This window comes from Hipposideros armiger, unplaced genomic scaffold (assembly GCF_001890085.2).
Source record: "Hipposideros armiger isolate ML-2016 unplaced genomic scaffold, ASM189008v1 scaffold_716, whole genome shotgun sequence".
In the NCBI taxonomy this organism is placed as follows: domain Eukaryota; kingdom Metazoa; phylum Chordata; class Mammalia; order Chiroptera; family Hipposideridae; genus Hipposideros; species Hipposideros armiger.
The window spans coordinates 629,593-649,238 of NW_017732066.1; the positions used below are offsets into that span (position 1 = coordinate 629,593).

The following is a 19,646-nucleotide window of genomic DNA, read 5'->3' on the forward strand; positions in this document are numbered from 1 at the left end:
GGACCTGTTTTTCTGTTTCCTATAGGTTTGAAATGTATCACAATAAAAAGTATTTAAAAGTTAGCAGAGAGAGAGGAACAGAGACAGAGAGAGAGGGAGAGGGAGAGGGAGAGGGAGAGGGAGAGGGAGAGGGAGAGGGAGAAGGAGAGGGAGAGGCAGGCAGGAAGGACAGCACTGTCAGGGCTAGTCACCAGTGCTTCCCTGCATTGTGTGGCTGTCTCTCACCCAGTGTAACCCCTCAGGGTGCCACCTGGGGTCCCACATAGAGTTTTCATATTTAGGGAGCAGAAAAAAGATTCCTTCCCTCATCCTCACAGATTATCAACCACCAAAGCTGTCTTTAAAGTCTATTCTTCACGTACTGGAAAGAACAGATTTCATCCTGAGGTTTTCTGTGTCTCAGCTTGGGTGTGTTGGGAATTCTGGGACTTTTTCTTTCTCCATGCTTGTCAATGTCATAGACGTGAAACCACCTTCACTCTCACCATGACCCTTACCAAAGACGGGTCCTCCTTTTGGAGTCTCAGTACCAGAAACCTTGTTTCCAGTCTCAGCTTCACTCTTTACTACTTTTATGTCCTTGAGCTGGTCATGGCTGGATCTGAGCCACCATTGCCTCCCACCCCTGGGAGTGATGACAGGAGAGGGTGAACTTGGATGGTGCAGACAGGAAGGGCTGCTGTGCAGAGGCAAGGTGTCAGGACAGTAGCGGGGCTGCAGTACTTGAAGGAGTTTTAGAAAACATTGCGGTAAATTCAATGCACGGATGGCTGCGTTTCCTCTTTGCTCACTGCCAAAAGCGCCTTCTATCCTTCGCATGGACACAGTTTACTGAGGACATTGTCAATGTGTTTCTACTCATGCCGTAGCACATGGCCAGTACACAGGCTCATCGCCCTTTCCTCAGTTCATTAACTGTATTTCAATCTGAGGTGCTTATTTATCTTCCAGCACCTGCACGACCTCCCAGTTCCAGGGTGAGACCATTTGGATAGGAACTAAAATTAGTGCCTAAAAAAGGTTCAGTTACTGCTTGCTTCTTTCTCAGGTTAAAATTCACATCATGGCTTCCATCCTTTGGAGTGAAAACCACCAGAGAGCTGATGAGTGCTGCTACAAACTAAATGGAACATTTATTGTTCACTTGTTTCCTTTTACTTGGCTTGTTAATGTGCCAGGTAATTAAAGTACTGTTGATATGGATATTAACAACAGGATTGTGACCAAAATGCTAAATTAAAATATTAAAATAAGACAGTTGTGGCCCAGAAGCCCAAACAATTTTAATCTGATTCAACCTCAAGACACACACATTAAAAAAAAAAAATTCCTTACACTATTCGTTCCTTTGGTTAAGCATGAAATCACTCTCTGTAATGATCATTGCAGGGAAAATCCAATCTTACAGCAGAGAGAAGGGTGCAGGTGAAGGGTTCATTACCAGCTAGGACTGATAGGCACACAGACACACAAGACTGCGTTTTTTACTCAGTGGACCCAAGAGGAGCTTAATCCATGAGGGCTTTATATGTGCGTGTCACGGTTCCTGTTCGTTAATCCAAGAGATGGAAATCCATGAACTTGAAACAATGAGGGATATGAGAGAGTTTATTAATTACTTATGAATGCCCTTCTTTGTACCAAGCATTGCACATGTTACTTTACAACTCTGGGGGTAGGTATGTAATCGTCTCCATCTCACCAATCAGAAAGCTGAGGGACAGAAGTAGTGTGTCATGTGAACGCGAGCATCTGGGGTCTGTGTGAGAGATATTTCTCACTTATAAATTAAGACACCAGATTTCTGACTTGACAACTCAGCCTCTGTGAGTTTGGAGGCCTGGACCCACCACTGAGAGATGAACGAACCCATTCTGGAAGTGCTTGGCCAAATCAGGTTCTGGAACTGCAACACTGAGGATTGGTTGGATCTAAACTGAGGTGACATCACTGAGATAGTGCCACCTGCAGAGCCTTGGGGCTAACTGGTCTGAAGCCTCCTGGTTCCTACATCACCCACGTCCCTTCAATTTGAGATACCTGTAATATTGACCATAAGAAAAGGAGAAGCTTCTCGCAAGCACAGAGGAGGAAGTAGGAATTCTTAAGTAGAGAGTAGGATGAGGCTTCCGAAGAAGAAAAGCATGAGCTAAAAATCCCTGATGTATCTCTGGAGGCTTTTTACAAGTCAAATTCTCATCTGGGTCACATATTTGGTTTCTGGTAGAAGGTAAGGGAATGAAAAAACAATTTGAGTTTCCTTTTAATGCTTTCATTCTGGACCCATTACTTATGGCTGGAGTCCCCAGTTGGCCATCTGTGTTCTTTGGCTGATCTTAAGGCCTTACCTGCACCATCCCAGCTGATAACTGCCCATGTGATCCCTCACCTTGGCTGGTGAAGATTTTTCAGGTGACCCTGGTGGGGCCAGAAACTGCTGTTGCCCCTCCCTCTTCATTTGATGGCCACTCTATTCACCTTGCATTCTTAACTAACACATTCTTTTAAAAAAATAATCTAAAAAAATTACACTTTTATATCTCAGAGGGGAAAAAAATGGGCCCATCAAAAGAAAATTCAGTCAAATTGTTGGCTCATTAGATCCTTACATTTTAAAATTTTATTATACCTTTGTGTAATGTTTAAACAAAATACATAATGAATGATAGATTAACAGTTCAAAATCTTCCATCTTAAGGACTTGTTGCCGAGCTAAATGAGTTCTCCATCCTTAAATTGAAAACACATTAGTGATCATAAGCAAAATGGCAGTATAGGAATTTCTAGCTCCTGTTTCCCCCAAGATATATCAATTTGAATAACTATCCACACACAACAATGCCTGCACAAGAGCTAAGGATTTGAGGTGAGGGATTACAGCACTGTGTGAAGAACAGAAATAAGCAAAGACACATTGAGGAGAGAAGGAAAGATAGAGTCACATTACCTCCATCACTCCTCCCCTAAGCCCAGAAGCCCAGCTCAAGGGAGACTTTCTCCCCATGAGAGAAGTGAGCACCTGACTTCACTGTGGACCTTAGAACTGGCCCACCCTAGCATCAGGCTGACTCCCAGAGCCCTAGGTGGCTCCCGTGGCACCAGGCTTCCAATGGGGCCCCCGTGAATCCAGGCTCTCAGCTCTGTCTAGTGCCAGCTCACTCCTGCAGATGCAGCAGCTCCTGTGGCCCCATGTTCTCAATTAGCTTCTGAAAAGTGAGAACCCAGGCCCCAGGCTGGCATCCATGAACACAGTCTCCTGGCCAGGACAAGACCCCACTACTATGGACCAGGAACCCAGCCCTCTCCAGCACCAAGATGGTTCCCATGGACCCAGACTCCAGACCAGCTCTCATGGATCCAGGGTCCTGGCCTGCCCTAGCATGAGACCGTCTCCCAGAGACCCAACCTTCAGGCAAGCTCCTAAGGTCCTAGGTCACAGGCCCCCCCATTGCTCCAGAATCCAGGCCATCTTCTAGGAAACCAGGCTCCTAGCCCATCCCAATGCTGGCAGGCCCCAAGGACTCAGACAGAGAGCCCACCCCACTGGTTCCTGGTGCCGGGATCCAGGATCCCGGCCCACCCATACAGACATAAGTCTCAGCCCTTGATTACAGACCCAAGCACCAGACTCACTCAGACTTCAGGCTGGTCCCCAGTGTACCCAAGCACTAGGCCTGCCCACATGTTGACCCAGGCCCTAGACCTGCCTACCCAAGGACTCCAGCAGCATGTCCACCTGTGGATACCCCAGATGACCCACCCAGAAGCTCTGGACAGGTGGATTGGTGAAGGGCTTTGCCTGCTGAAGCCAGTCTGTGAAGAGTGGAGGAGGTACCTAGTCCCTCAGGTGTACAGACACCCACCCACACAAGGCCACAAGGATTGGGACTAATCAAGGAAACATGACACCACCAAAGGAAACTAATGAAGACTCTGAATAGCCAAAGCAATCCTGAGAAGAAAAAGGCTGAGGGTAACAGAGTGATCAGGCTGTAGTGGAGAGAATATCTGTAAACTAGCAAGGTGGCTTGCAAAAGGTCATTCAAACCAATCATAGAATATTTAACAATGCAGAGCCAAAACGAACCACTTAAAAATAACAAGATTGGAAAAATTAAACTAGAATTTCATGCCCTTGTTGGTGGGGGAGGGGTGAGGAGACATTAGCTCTGGGTCACAGAAGCCTGAGTTTGTAGATCACAGATACATTAACAATATCTAGTAATCTAACCTGTTTCAGTTGTTTCTATAATTCAGAATGGCGCTCAGTTTTGAGTCAGCTCTCTTCCATTCTTGGGAATCTTCAAATTCTCCATGGGCAGCACAGATTTGCAGAATGAAGGGATTTTACAACTTGGTAATAGATGAAATAAAACAAATGACCTTTTTCTAGTGCCTTCTTTCCTTACTGGGCACTATTTGAATGTGTTTCATGAAACTAGATCGTTCATTTTAAGAATGTGAAATTTCTAGAAAGCTTAATTTTTTTAAAGAAATGTTTGAGATTTATACTCTGGAAAAATCAACTGGGTTTCTTCTTTGGTTTAATTTTACCAGTAACTATATTATTTAGGTAATAGCAAGATTCTTTTTATTTATAATCTAGGATTCAAAATAATAAGAACAAGCAAAAGAAGGCTAGGGCATCAGAATTCCTGATTTCAAACTTCATTACAAAGTAATAGTAGTCAAAACAGCATGGGGCCGGCTGAGTGGCACATTGGTTAGGAGCTGGCTTGGGACGCCAGCTCTGAGCAGCAGAGCCTGGGTTCAGATCCCACATGAGGGCCAGTGATGCTGCGCCCTCTACAGCTAAGATGGTGAACAATAGCTCAACCTGGAGCTGGGCTGCTGTGAGTAACCAGCAACGGCATAAGCTGCAGTGAAGCTGCAGTGGGCTCCCATAAGCTACCATGAGCAGCCCGCAGCCAGTGTGAGCTGCCAAGAGCCGCCCGAAAACGGCCGTCCAATGGTCGGCAAGCGACTGCCTCACCCGAGAAGAGCACAATAATACCAACAAGGGCCAGTGAAGCGACGTCCTCCATAACTAGACTGAAGAACAAAAGGACAGCAACTTGTCTGTTCTCTTTCCCCGATTCCCCAACACTGCTCCCCTCCCCCAATTCCCCAATAAAATCTTAAAAAAAAAAAAAAGCATGTTATGGGAATAGAAACGGACACATAGACCAATGAAACAGAATTAAAAGTCCTGCAATAAACCCACACATATAGGCTCAACGAATATTTGACAAGGGAGCCAAGGGTATCCAATGGGGAAAAGATAGTCTCTTCAATAAATTGTGTTGGGAAAACTGGATATTCACACATAAAAGAATGTAATTGGACTCCTATCTTATACCACTTACAAAAATTAACTTGAAATAGATTAAAGACTTATATGTAAGGCCCAAAACTGTAAAACTACTAAAAGAAAATAGAGGGTAACAGCTTCTTGACTCTGGTCTTACAGCAATTTTTTGAATATGACACCTAAAGCACAAGCAACAAAAGCAAAAATAAACAAATGGAACTACACCAAACTAAAAAGCTTCTGCACAGCAAAAGAAATAATCAGCAAAGTGAAAAGGCAACCTATGCAGTGGAAGAAAATTTTTGCAAACCATCTATCTGATAAGGGATTAATATCTAAAATATATAGAGAACTCATACAACTCAATAGCAAAAACACAAATAACCCATTTAAAAATGCACAGAAGATCTGAATTGACATTTTTCCAAAGAAGACATACAAATAGTCAACAAGTACATGAAAAAATGTTCAACATCATTAATCATCAGGGAACTGCAAATTAAAACCACAATGAGATATTACTTCACACCTGTTAGACTGGTTATTATCAAAAAGACAAGAAACAACAAGTGTTAGTGAGGATGTGGAGAAAAGGGAACCCTTGTGCACTGTTGGTGGAAATGTAAACTAATGTAACCATTATGGAAAACAGTACAGAGTTCCTCAAAAAATTAAAAATAGAACTAGCATATGATTCAGCAATACCACTTCTGAGTATCTATCTGAAAAAAATGAAAACACTAATTCAAAAAGATAGCTGCACCCCTATGTTTATTGCAACATTATTTACAATAGCCAAGATATGGAAACAACCTAAGTGTCCATCAGTGGATGAATGGATAAAGAAATTGTGATTATATATATATATATATATATATATATATATATATATATATATATATATATATATCAGAATAATAGAATATTATTCAGCCATAAAGAAGAATGAAATCTTGCCACTTGCTACAACACAGATGACTGGATCTCGAGGGCATTATGCTGAGTGAAAAGTCAGAGGAAGACAAATATTGTGTAATCTCACTTATATGTTGAATCTAAAAAAGCCAAACTCATAGAAATAGAGAGTAGAATAGTGGTTACTGGGGGCTGGGGTTGGGGGTGGGGGTGGTAAATGGAAAGATGTTGGCCAAAGAGTACAAATTTCCAGCTATAAGGTAAATAAGTTCTGGGTATCTAGTGTACAGCTTGGTGACTATAGTTAACAATACTATTTTATATACTTGAAAGTTAAGAGAGTACAACTTAAATGTTATCACCACAAAAAATAATAGTAATTATGTAAGGGGATGGAGGTGTTAACTAACCCTATTGTGTTAATAATTTTGCGATATATACACGTATCAAATCATCATGTTGTTTTACACCTTAAATTTACATATGTTGTATGTCAGTAATATCTCAATAAAACTGGGAGAGAAAAAAAAACAATTAGCAGCTAGCACATATGAAGTACTTACTGTGTGACCAGCACTGTGGGTCCATTCCCTCACGTGGTTTACACAATACCCTTCTCTGGTAGGTACAACTGTTAACCTCATTTCACAAATAAAGAAATGAAGACTTAGATTAGTAGCAAAGTCACCAGTTAGTAGGATCTATCTGAACGCAGGACTGGGTTCTTAGTCCCTATTACATACTTAGCACTTTTGAAAGATGAGCGATAAGTTTGGTATAATCCTCATATATTATGTGAAATACTTATTTAACATCTGCACTGGAAAAATAGAGACCCACTTAAACCACGTGTTTTTTTTTTAAGGGAAATTCACCCTATGTGAAGTTCAGACTATAGATATTTACCTCTCCTCCCCTAGAAATAGGGGACTCTTCAGTGAAAATGCCAATGGTGGTAGTGAAGGTTTATAAAGCGGATGATGGGATCCCAGAGGGAAGTCCTGTTCTCCCTGGCATTCTCATTGAGTGGTGTTCCCCTGGGAAGCCCTCAGCTTGAGGGCTGGGTCCTCATCCATTTGCCCCCATGCAAAGTCTGACCTACACTGGGTTGCCCATGGGCACCCCACTCAACGAAAGAGCTTATAGGGAAATGGACCACAGCAGCTACCCAACCCTTAGAATCAGCATGATCAAGATTCCAGAATCACTAGCCAAGAGGAGACCCAGCAGTCTTAAAGATGAAAGAAAAGATAAGCTGAGGCTTTAACTCCAGAGAAACCAGGTAAAATTTCGAAAAAAGAAGAGAATTTAAAATTACACCTCTAATAACCTCAGAGAGTCTTGAGAGGATAGTATATCCATAAAGGAATGAAGTGCTATGCAAAAGGCACAGAAAATAAGAATGCTCTCAGATTGACAATGCAGGGTTGCCAAAATTAGAAATTAAATAAGACTAAGCATAAAGTTAAAAATAATCCCCCAGGGCATAGCATTAAAAAGTCCAAAAACAGAGACAAAAGTACAAAATGTAAAAGGGAAAAGAAAAATTAAGGCTCAACCAATGAGGTCCAGCACCCACCCAATAAGCACCTGCCCGAAAGGGTCAGAGGGAGAAAATTATCAAAGCCATGAAAGAAGAGACTCTCCCAGAGTTGAGATATACGTGGCTTTGGATTTAAAAGACCCACTGAGTAGCCTTCACAATAAGTGAGAAAATACCCAAATTTAGATAGACCTTGTAAAAACATTTTCAGAAAGAAAATACCAAATCTTCAAGAGACAAAATGTGGTCACCTAGGAAGAAAGAGAATCCAATCCATTTTCAACCTAATACCAGCACGCTGAATGCCCTAGGAGCAATGCCTTCCAGTTTCTGAGGGAACATTATTTCAGCTTAAATTTTTTTAGCCTGCCAAGCCCTTAGTCAGTGGGAAGGCAGAAGAAAGATTTTTCATATATGAAAGGACTCAGAAAGCTTATCTTCCCTAAGGCCTTTCTTAGTAAGTAATTTAAGGATGTTGTCCAGCAAAATAAAGGAAACCAGGAAAGAAGATGACAAAGAGTTAGGAACAAGTAGACCCAGGGCAGCACTGAGGGCCCTTCCGGAATGTCAGCTGTGCCGCCCACCCAAAAGGCAAACAGCCCAGCCAGAAGCAGAAGCAAAGTTTCCAGGAGGGAAATCCTACAGAAGAAAGGACCATCTTCAGAAACAGAGCACGATTGAAAAACTAGAAAAAGGTACATTATGCTAGGAAAAAAGGGAAAAGGCAACAAGAAACTTGAAGGAAAACACAAAAAAATTGACAGAAAACTCATGAGCCACATGTGAAAAAAAATTGTAATATGACATGTTTTTAGCATCTAAGCTTCAGTGAGCTGTCAGATTATAGACTCCATTTGACCTTGATGCTAGGAATGTGTTCCTTGCACATATGACCCCTGTAGGATCTTGTTAAACCAGCCAGGGAGATGTAATTCCAGCACAGATGATCCAACCTGGCCCTGGACAATAATATCACATAGAAATAAAAAATATAAACACTTTAAATGGGAGTTAAATTCTTAAAGTCAACTGATAAAAAGGCATAGAAAGAATGTGAATATTAATGACTTTAGGTAAAAGTAATGGCATAGTTGATGAGAGAATGGACGTGAAAGAGAGAGAGAAGAGGTGGGTAAAGCAGGGGAGGTACCGATTCCGTATCTTAGAGTCGAGCTGAAGAGAAAGTGTCCTTATTTGGTGTCCATACAGAAATTTAAGTATGTTTTTTATAGTTACAATGATAGCTCAATTGAATTATTTTAAAAATAATGAATCACCAACCATTAGGAAGAGAGGAGTGAGGTTGTGTAGAGTGAGCAAAACCCTCATCTTTCATGGCGGTAAATCAAGAAATTGGATATAAGCTAATTATCTAGAGTTATAGGGGTAACCATAAGCGAAATCCAAACTACAAAATGGTACAAAGAGGTTGTCTCTCAGAGGTGATGGCAAAGGTTGGTGTAAGAGATTAGATAAAAACAAAAAGCTAAAAATTCAGTTAAAAACAAAGAAAGAAATACATATTGCAAATATTTATGAAATGCAACTTTAATTGGAAACCCGTCAGGAAATGAAGTAGATTTCCTTGTGTTTCTGTCTCCATGCACAGACATATATATTACTTCTCTCTTCCCCTTAATATCTGCTTATGGTTAGCTCCTGCTTCCTCATAGCTTCCACTTACCAGGACCCCTTGTATCAGTCAGGGTGCAGATAGGAAGGAGATCAGACCTGATTAATGAGATTCCTGTCAAAGGTGAGGCCAGGTTCAAGGAAACCAGTGAAGGCTGGGGAAGAACCATGGGGCTAGCAGCTCAGGAAGCCCCATCACTCCTAGGTCCCAGGTTGAGGCAGTTAAGGAACTGGAGAGGGGGCTGGGAAGAGCTGCCCTGGAAGGGCTGAGACCTTCAGAGAGAAATGAACCTCTGCCAGCCACAACCAGAGCAAAAAATACCTCATGTCTCTCCCCAGGCAAGGGGTCCAGTTTCTCAGACAGGGTCAAGGGGGGAGAGTGGCCAGGAGATTTGGAGGGGCAAATGGAGAACATCCAACTCGCCCTGTAGCCTTTGCTAAGCCTGAGGCTTCTTTTCTATAAACCCCTTTATTACATCCCTTACGGCAGTCACTTTAGTCACTCAGTATTTCCTAGCTGATTTCTAACTGAGTGAATGAGAGCACTGCAGCTCTGCCATCATTGGCGAGGCTGTGGGTTAGCTCACCTTGGGTCAGCTGCCTGGTGCAATCAGCTACCTTGGAAGTGGTGGGGTTGAGCGAGCGGGAAATGTACTACAAAACATCCTCGCGCTGGGTGGAGCCAGTTCACCTGTTGGCAGGTCTAAAACAGATGCAAATAGAGGCTCCTGTATCACATATAAATTAAGCAATAGTCGTTGTAACATTGTAATTGATTTGTCTAAGGACTCAAATGATAATAGTTAAGGTTTATTGAGCACTGTCTATGATGCAGGCACTTTATGGGTGTTCTCTCATCTAACCTTTGCCACTATTCTGTAACTGGGCCTGATTGTTGTTCGTATGTTACACATGAAGAGGTCACATGCGCAGGGGTTAAGCAGCTTCCCAGAGGATGCCCAATGTCAGGTAAGGGGTGGAGGCTGGATTTCACCCAGCCTAGGAAATCTGACACTGGGCCTCAGCTTCTGAACACCATTCTTGTCACATCTGAGAAACAAAATAAAAATTAACATCGTCTTTTAAAGGGGCTTACTTTTGGGGAGAGATTCTTCCTTTCCATCACCATTTCCAAAAGTAATACTATAACAGCACTACAGTTATCCAAGATGTTGCCATTAGGGAAACAGGATAAAGAGTAGACGGGATGTGGTTGGATTATGTCCTACAACTGCATGTGAATGTTCATTCATCCCAGAATAAAGCTAAACAAATATTACAGAAGCAGCACCAACTACCATGGACTCATTTACTCAACAAATATGTGTAAGGTATCTTCTATGTGCCAGGCACTGTTCTAGGCGCGGGGGAGACAGCCAAGAAAGATATACAAAAATCCTTGATCTCATGGAGTTATCATTCTAAGGGAAATTGGCTTGTCCAAAGCGTCCTTCAGTCCGGTTACTTGTAATTCAATTATGAAATACATGCTTATTACCTAAACGCTGATAGCAAAGTATTTACTTCCTGATCCCCTGAAAAGTGGGTCTGATTAGGTTTCCCTGGGTGAATACCAAGCCTTATCTCAAATGGTAAATATATGAGTCATTCTTTCTCTCTACTCTTAGAATACCTGCACAATGTAAGCGCTGCACACGTGCTTGGAAAGCCTAACTGCCTTCTCTTCCGGGCTCTTCTTTCCTCCAGGTTACAGAGAGCACCCAGGTGTGAAGCTGTGGACACAGTCGGTTGTTTCAGAAAAGATGCGGACGTAACTGATGAATTGCAAATACTGGCTAGAGCTCCCAAAGAGAAACGTTTCTCTCCACGATTCCGGGCACGAGAGATCCAAGACACCCTGGAAGAAGATGCAGCCGGCGGACAGAAGACGGCAGCCACCAAAGCGCTGAGGGGAGTCCCTCCCTGCGTTTCCGTCCTGGCTCCAAGTTTTCTTCATGATGTCCTGTAATAGCACATCCACTGAGACTTCGGAATACGCGCTGCTGACCGGGAGCAACGTGTCGGACACCGGGGCGACCACTCCGCCCGCGCCCCTCAGGGTGTGTTTGGCGGTAGTCATGCTGCTGATGATCGTCGTCGGGCTCCTTGGCAACGCTGTAGTCTGCGTCATCGTGTACCAGAGGCCGGCTATGCGCTCCGCCATCAATCTGCTGCTGGCCACGCTGGCCTTCTCCGACATCATGCTGTCCTTATGCTGCATGCCCTTCACCGCCGTCACGCTGATCACGGTCCACTGGCACTTTGGGGATTACTTTTGCCGGCTGTCAGCCACACTCTACTGGTTTTTTGTCCTGGAGGGCGTGGCCATCCTGCTCATCATCAGCGTGGACCGCTTTCTCATCATCGTCCAACGCCAGGACAAGCTGAATCCGCACAGGGCCAAGGTGATCATCGCCGTGTCCTGGGCGCTGTCCTTCTGCGTCTCGGCTCCATCGCTGGCCGGCTGGACCATGGTGGAGGTGCCTGCGCGGGCTCCGCAGTGCGTGCTGGGCTACACCGAGTTCCCAGCCAGCCGTGCCTACGTGGTGACGCTAGTGGTGGCCGTGTTCTTCGTGCCCTTCGGCGTCATGCTGTGCTCCTACCTGTGCATTCTGCACACTTTCCGGAAGAACGCCACCCGTGTCCACAACAAGTCCGACAGCCTGGATCTCAGACAGCTCACCAGGGCCGGTCTGAGGCGGCTCCAGCGGCAGCAGCAGGTCAGCTTGGACTTGAGCTTCAAAACCAAGGCCTTCACCACCATCCTCATCCTCTTCGTGGGCTTCTCACTGTGCTGGCTGCCGCACTCGGTCTACAGCCTCCTGTCTGTGTTCAGCCGCAGGTTCTACTGCAGCCCCTCCTTCTACACCACCAGCTCCTGCGTCCTGTGGCTCAGCTACGTCAAGTCTGTCTTCAATCCCATCGTTTACTGCTGGAGGATCAAAAAATTCCGCGAGGCCTGCATAGAGCTGCTGCCCCAGACCTTTCAAATCCCCCCCAGAGTGCCTGAGCGGATCCGAAGGAGAATCCAGCCAAGCACCGTCTATGCCTGCAACGAAAATCAGTCCGCCGTCTAGAGAGAAGCAGGCGGAGTGGGGAGGCACATGGGGACTGGACCGGGACCGAGCCCCGCTGTCCTTCTGCTCTGTTTCCTGGCATCTGAGGCGTACTCGGCATTTTGTGGCGGTCATTTAAGCACAAGGGTACTCATTTGTTACCAGATGAGCTACTACTCCCAAGTTTGCAAGATGAATTATTTTCGTTTCTCGCTGCAAGAGAACAGGGTGTGGGTCTGATGGAACCTGGAAGGTAGTTAAGACGCTGGGAAATGGGTGGAGGGGTGCAGAAGGTGGGCAGAAAGTGAGGGAAGAGGAGTGCAGCTGGGAGTGAGGTTGGCGGAGTGTGGGGCAGGAGGAAGGCTCTGTCTGAAGAGCTCCATGTGCACCAGCTTAAGAGAGACCCCGTGGTGCCATATTCTGATGTGAGAAACCCAAGCAGGTATCCTTTCCTGGGGGGAGCATTCACTTTATGTGACGTCAGCATTCCTCAGAGGCTATTTGCCTTTGGGATAGATGGGGAAATGTGCAAGATTCTTTATGTTGATCACATGTGCGTTTCTGACCAGACCAAACCATCCTTTCTAGAAACCAAAACCAAACTGGGAAGCAGAGTGAGCCCCTGTGCTTCTCAGTTTCCGTTGTGACACGTTGGAGGCCTCAGTGGCTCAAAGTCCAGGGCTTGTCCAGGGGCAGCTCCACCGAGGTGAGAAGCCTACCCGAGTGCTTATGCATGTACCACACCCCTCCTACCTGCATAACCCACCCTGTCCCTGTGCCACGAAGTCCTTCATCCTCACTGTCTGCGGTGACAGTCCCTCTGCCCCTTCTTACTTCCCTCCACAGTCCCCATTCCTCCATCAATATCCAGTGCACAGAAAAACACAGTCTTTCTCTTGTAATTCATCTTTTCAGCAAGTGTTCACAGCGACTTGCTTTCAGTCTCACAAGTGGTCAGTGGGCTTTGTTTACACATTTCCTCTCCACAGCCTGAGGCTGCAGCGTCTTTGAGCTGCCACATCCACCTCGGCACTGGAACTGCAAACAGGGGACGTACTAGACACCCACCCAGCTGGCAGTTCCTCATCGATCTCTGTGCTCCTCCTACCTCATTCAGATGCTGTCCTCTGGGCCATCTACCCACGACCTTGGTCCTTTAAGCCCAAGCAGAACTGGGATCCCAGGACTGAAACTGCCTAGAGGGGACCTTGGCCACTATACCCAGGGCCACCCATTACACCAGGAGCTTCTGATGTGGGGTCAACTCTCCTGAGTTCAAGGCACACCATTGAGTCCATGAAGCTCTCTTTACAGTTTCAGATCTGAAAAGAGTGGGACATTTAAAGAGAAATTCAGAAAATCTGATTCCAAGTCTAAGTCTATCAAGAACCAGTCATGTGACCTTGTTCATTGCACATCACTTCTCTGGGCCTCAGTTTCCCCATTTGCCAAGTGAGGAAGCAGGTCTAGATGATCTCCAATGTCCTTTTCATCTCTCAGACACTCCGAGTCTAAAATGTGTATGCTGTCTACTCATGGTCACCAGAACCCCTGCATTCATTTATTTATCCACGCAATGAGCCTTTATCAAGTGCCTATTAGATGCAGGACACTGTGGGGGAGAAAGTGATGGACATGTGTAGACTGCGCTCAAAAGCAGTCATCCGATTTATCTCATGTAACTCAAATTTGGCCCAAGAACACAGATAATCCCTTTTGTTTCTCTTCTCGTTTCCTTTCCAAGGTTGTATTAAGAAGCCAGGTCTTCGTTCTCACACTTGCTTTCTGTGGTACTAGTGACAGAGGCAGGGAAAAAGGGAGTTAAGGAGAAGAATATAATTTACATTATCTAAGCTCAGAGGAAGATTTGTACAGAAAACAACTGACACCTTTTCTCACTAGCTCCACCCTCCTTTTATACCCAGATGGACAAAGAAAGAAGATGGCATTTGGTATGTGGTTGACGTGGGACCCGTCAATTCTGTGTCCCGAGTGCCCCTAGCGATGTCAGGGTTTGTCTTCAGCTCCGACAAGGCAGACTTGCACAGACTCAGTGGTGTCCAAGAGCACAGCCAGACCACTGAGGGGACCAGCCAGTGGGCCTTTCTTCCAGTGGCCATTTCAAAGACTGTTCCCCCAGACCCTTGAGTAAAAGAGAAATCACAAAACTGAATGAATGAAGGTACCAAAATTTGTATCAATCAGTGTTACATGATGTATGTTGGACAGTAATATATGTTTCAAAGTAATACTTTTGTATATATTTTAAATAAAGTATTATTGTTCTTTCAGTGTATAAGATGATGTTCTTACCCAAATTGGCACCAAGACCATGAAGAGTAAGCAAAAAATCGGGTATCTGGTACCTCCTAAGACACAACAACGTCAGGTAACCTAAAACCTGTAAGTTACTAACCAAGTTGGGATGACTAAAGAAAGACATTAATGATGACAACTGAGAGGCTGTTTGAGCAATGGGGTCACTACTGGGGGTGTGGGGGGGTGGCATCCACATTTTAAAAAACCACAGCCCTGCTAAATAACTCCAGTCAGGGAGCCTTTTTTTTTTTTTTTTTCATGCTGGAGTTGAACCGGCAACCTTGCTGTTAAGAGCGCACTCTCTATCCACTGAGCCATCTGGGCGGCTGCTCAGTTTAAGAAGCCGAGTTCAGTTCAGTCTTAGTTGCAAGTGGGCATAGCCCCAGCCAGCAAGTCTTCACCTCTGACTCTCAGTGGGCCACCGTCAGAATTCTCTCCGGCCTCGCTGGACCTTTAACAAACTTCACTTTGCAAGGATATTATTACATAAACACTGAGTTCTTGTCTCCTGTGAGGCTTGCAGCACTGCTTCTTTGTTTCATGTTTTCATCTCCTCTTTAGCCCTGGGGGTCCCTGAATCCTGTGTACCTGAATTGTTTTGTGAGGCCTTGGGCAGCGACTAGTAACTGTCCAGGAGGCTGGTCGCCCAGATTCCTTGGGAGAGCCTAGCCTCAAAAAACGACACACAAATAAGTCTCAGAAGTGTCATCCTAATTTTGACTATCCCTGAAAATTCTTTGCATCTTAAATCTTGGTCCCTGCTATTGGGATGAAATAAATAAAAGCAAAGTTTCTCTAGGACATCCTGACAACCAAGATGGGTGACAGACATCTAGATCAATTCCTCCTTTGCTATTCTGAGCCCTGGGTGTGCTTTTCAACATGTGATTTACAGCACATGCTTTTATTGGACGAAAACCCCGCTAGGTACGTTTTTTCAGTGCTCTGTCCCCCTTGCTCATGCAATTGGCGGCTCCGGCCCCCAGAGCCTCTGGAGCCTTGGAGTGCCCAGCACCCAGGTTTTTGCTCTTATGGAAATGCATGGGGGTGGGCGGAGCAGAAAGGGCATGTGCTCCAGGAAGGCACAGTCCAAACCCCAGCACCACCTTGCTCTCTGCGTGGTTCCAGGCAAGAGATTCTGGGTGATTTTGCACCCCAGTTTCCTCATCTCCTAAAGAACAAAATACTCCCAGCGAGAGAGCTCCACAAAGAACAAATGAAAGAATGTATATTAAAGATCTTGTCTGATGCCTGGGCAATGGTAGGGGCTGAATATACAGTGGCAATAATTATGACAGTTGTACTTTTTTATGGCCAAGATTTGTCCTTTTGGGGTAAGAGTAGCAATTTGTTTCAGAAACTGGCTGACAGGTCCCTTTCCTCATCTTCACATGGTCCTAAGATTTCAGGGTTCAGTTCACAAGAACACAGCATCCACTGAAGCCAGGAGCATGGATTTGACTTTAAATAACTAAATTCTCAATAGCCTGAACTGTCACTTCATTCCATTCGAAACTCTTCCTGGGCTGTACTCTGGCCTCACAGGGCTGCTAGGAGAATGGGGTGGAACCCCTTTCCATGCCAGGAAAGGCAACCTAAGGTGCACATGCCGCTGCCCTGAGGGTGGTTCTGAGGTCTGCAGAGAGCTGAGTAGCATCACTGAGAATGTAGGGAGGCAGTAGGGAGGCTTAGGGTAACAGACACTCAACTCTAAAAGGCAGGTGGGCGGGTTCTCTGCTCATGTGGCTCAACACTCAAGTTCCTTCCATCTATTATAGTTTCCCTTAATCCCCTGAGGCATGCCCTCATCTTTGTGGTGAATCTGGGCTGCAGCCAAGTTGTTCTGGCTCCTGAGGAAAGAGTGTGGAGGAGAAGTGTGTTAAGGAACACTCTTCTGGGCTTCCCTGGCCCAGAGCCGAGTCACATGACCACACCACTGCAAAGGACACTGGGAGATGGAGTCCTTAGTCAGGCAGCCATGTGCCCAGCCACGACTTTCTTTTCTTTTCTTTTTTTTTAATTAATGTTTATTGGGGTGACATTTGTTAGTAAAGTTACATAGGTTTCAGGTGTACAATTCTGTAATACATCATCTATATATCACATTGTGTGTTCACCACCCAGAGTCAATTCTTTTCCCATCACCATATACCGTATTTCCCCATGTATAAGACGCACACTTTTTTGAAAAATTTGGGGTCTAAAAACTGGGTGCGTCTTATACAGTGGTTGTAGGGGTTTTTTAACTTTCATTTCCTGCTTTTTCATGCTTGTTGTCTTTGCGCTCATTGTTTCGCACTTGTTACCAGTATATTACGGTAGGTTACGTTTTGCCACGTTCTGCCCAGAAATGGCTCAGAAAAAGATTTTCGTACAGTGCTGAATTCAAGTTAAAAGTGATCCAGTTTGCAAAAGTGAATGGAAATCATGCTGCTGAACGGAAGTTTGGTCCTCCTCCAACTGAGAAAACAATCCGAGACTGGCTACGGGAAGAAGAAACACTACTGAAAACGCCACGGCAGAAGAAGGCCATGAGAGGCAATATATGAAGACAGTGATTCGTCATCAGACACAGATGAGGACAAGCTAACGGTTGGGAGTTTTGACAGTGATGATGAGTTGTATGAATTTTATGATGAATAAAACTTGAGTTCAATAACTTTATGTAATACATTTTTTTTCGAATACATTTTTTTTCAAATTTTGGGCCCCAAAATTAAGGTGCATCTTATGCATGGGAGCATCTTATACATGGGTATTTGATCCCTTTTACCCTCATCTACCACCCACCACAACTTTCTTAGCATGGAAGGAGAGGAAAAGGATTTGGTGGATTCCCAGTAGTCTCTCCCAGGGTATTGCACAATTTTGAGATCCTAGCATGCATACAAATTCTTAAGTCCTAAGTACAAATTTCATCAATGAGTACTTTCTCATTGTAAAATAAACACATCTCTGTCACATCGACCCAAGATGGTTGCCTCTCTCTTTACCTCTCTTTACCCAACATATAGGGACCTGTATCCAGATACAGAAATTGCAAGCATGTATGCCTGTGCTAAGAAGATAAGTCACCACATTTAACCTTTTAGACACAAAAGATGTGAGACATGAATGCTAAACTATCTGAAAATTTGCAACCACAAAGGAAGGAATTTTGCCAAGATAAAAAAAAAATTACTATCTAAAATGACAATCAACAGTGATTGAGAGGAAGTTTGCCTGAGAATTTGATTATGTTAAAGGAAAGAGTGTAATTTCAAAGCTTCTTTTATTGAAAGGTGGACACAGGCAAGGTAGACATCCCCCAGAGTGTGCGAAGGGGCTCAGGACAGGCCATGGCAATTTAATTGTTCAACGAAAGGGAGGGCTTTGGATCCTAGCTGCAAGGTTAGCACCTGGATTGTATAAGAATAAAAGGATGTTTGAACACAAAAGTGCAGTGTGTGTGTGTGTGTGTGTGTGTGTGTGTGTGTGTGTGTGTGTGCATATGCAAGCGTGTGCATGGTTTGAGTAGGTGTCCAAGGTGACTTTAGCAGACAGTTCCAGTTTACATCCTGCTCTCTAGCCTTTCATTCTGGAGGAGCAGGGGACATGGTGTTTTAGGAATAGGAGAGGTGCCAGAGATTGCCTGGCTCAGAGAGGGAAACAGGAGCAGGTGAGGCACAGATTTTTCATAATTAGTCAGATAGAAACACAGAGAACTGCATGAGAAACACTTGGACGTGACCAGAACTTTACCTTCTGCAGTCAGGAATCTGAGGGCACTGATATGCAAGCTCAGCCTTTGGAGTTGTTCAGGGCGAAGCCTAAAGGTCCCCAAGGTCTGGGTGATAAGTTAATGCCTTGCACTGAACCTGCACATTCATGCCACCTCTGGCATCTGCTGCCCGTTTGCCAACCCTAAGCAGTCCAGTCAAGGAAAAAAAAAAATAGCCATGCTCATTTTCAGAAACATTTTTTGAAAGATAGGTTTGCTTCTCCTTACTGACTGTCCTGTTGGGGACTATTATTTCTCATTTCCTCCCTCATTGAAATGCTGCTGCTGTGTTCCTCGGGTACAGTATTTTGTGGCATCATGAAGACTTCGAATGTTTTATTAAGCCATAAACACAGGGTCACTAACATCACCATAAAAGACAAGACTGAATCATTTTGAAAACGCATATGACAAAATGGAAAGCTTAACTTGCTTTCTAAGTGTGCCCAGAGGTACCGAAGAAATTCTGTAGGAAAATGGGAGGCTGTTTCTCCCTTTTCTCTCTCGGATGTGCTGGGCCTCTTGGAAAGCAGCCAGCCCTGGCTGCTCAGAAAGCGTTTCCTCTTGCAGCGAGCCCTGTGGCTGCTGAAATGCATTCACTTAAGACCAGCACAGGTGGTTGGGGGCACGTGTGAGGTTCTCTCAGCCAGGCCCAGGTAGTACTCGTGGATGCTTCCTGCACTCTCCACAGTAATGATGCTTCACAGTTTCCGTCTCACAGACTCTAACTCTCTGTTATGCCTTCGTGTGAAACTGCAGACTCTCTTCTGCCAAGGGATCCTCTTCATTCCTTGGCCCCCTTCTCTGGTTTCCTCAGCTCTTTCCTTCTCAATGCAATAAGCAGGTACTGCAAAGGTCTTAACGTGACACGAGATGACACTACATCAAAGTCTAGGTTTAGGTTCTGTAAAAGAAGGGCGTATTTTCTTTTTTTTGTTTTCTCCCCCCCCCCCACTCCCGCCACCTCTGAGCTGTTGTTCTCAATCTGGTTGTGGAGGACGCAGCTCACTGTCCCATGTTGGTATTATAATCATTGTGCTCTACCTGGCTGAGGCAGTCAGTCACCTGCCATTGGCTGGCTGCTCACACTTGCTACCGGCTGTGGCTCAC

At 44.8% G+C, this 19,646-nt stretch overlaps 1 protein-coding gene across 3 annotated transcripts in view; it reads left to right on the forward strand.

Annotated features, from left to right (window-relative positions):
• Positions 1 to 14,962, forward strand: part of GPR45 (G protein-coupled receptor 45) — a 98,183-nt gene extending 83,221 nt beyond the window's left edge. For all 3 annotated transcript variants that reach the window (XM_019627156.1, XM_019627154.1, XM_019627155.1), the window contains one exon: positions 11,109 to 14,962. In XM_019627156.1, the coding sequence (XP_019482701.1) occupies positions 11,357 to 12,478 (1,122 nt within the window). In that variant the 5' untranslated portion in view covers positions 11,109 to 11,356 and the 3' untranslated portion in view covers positions 12,479 to 14,962. The remainder of the gene's footprint in view (positions 1 to 11,108) is intronic.
• The last annotated feature ends 4,684 nt before the right edge of the window (positions 14,963 to 19,646 follow it).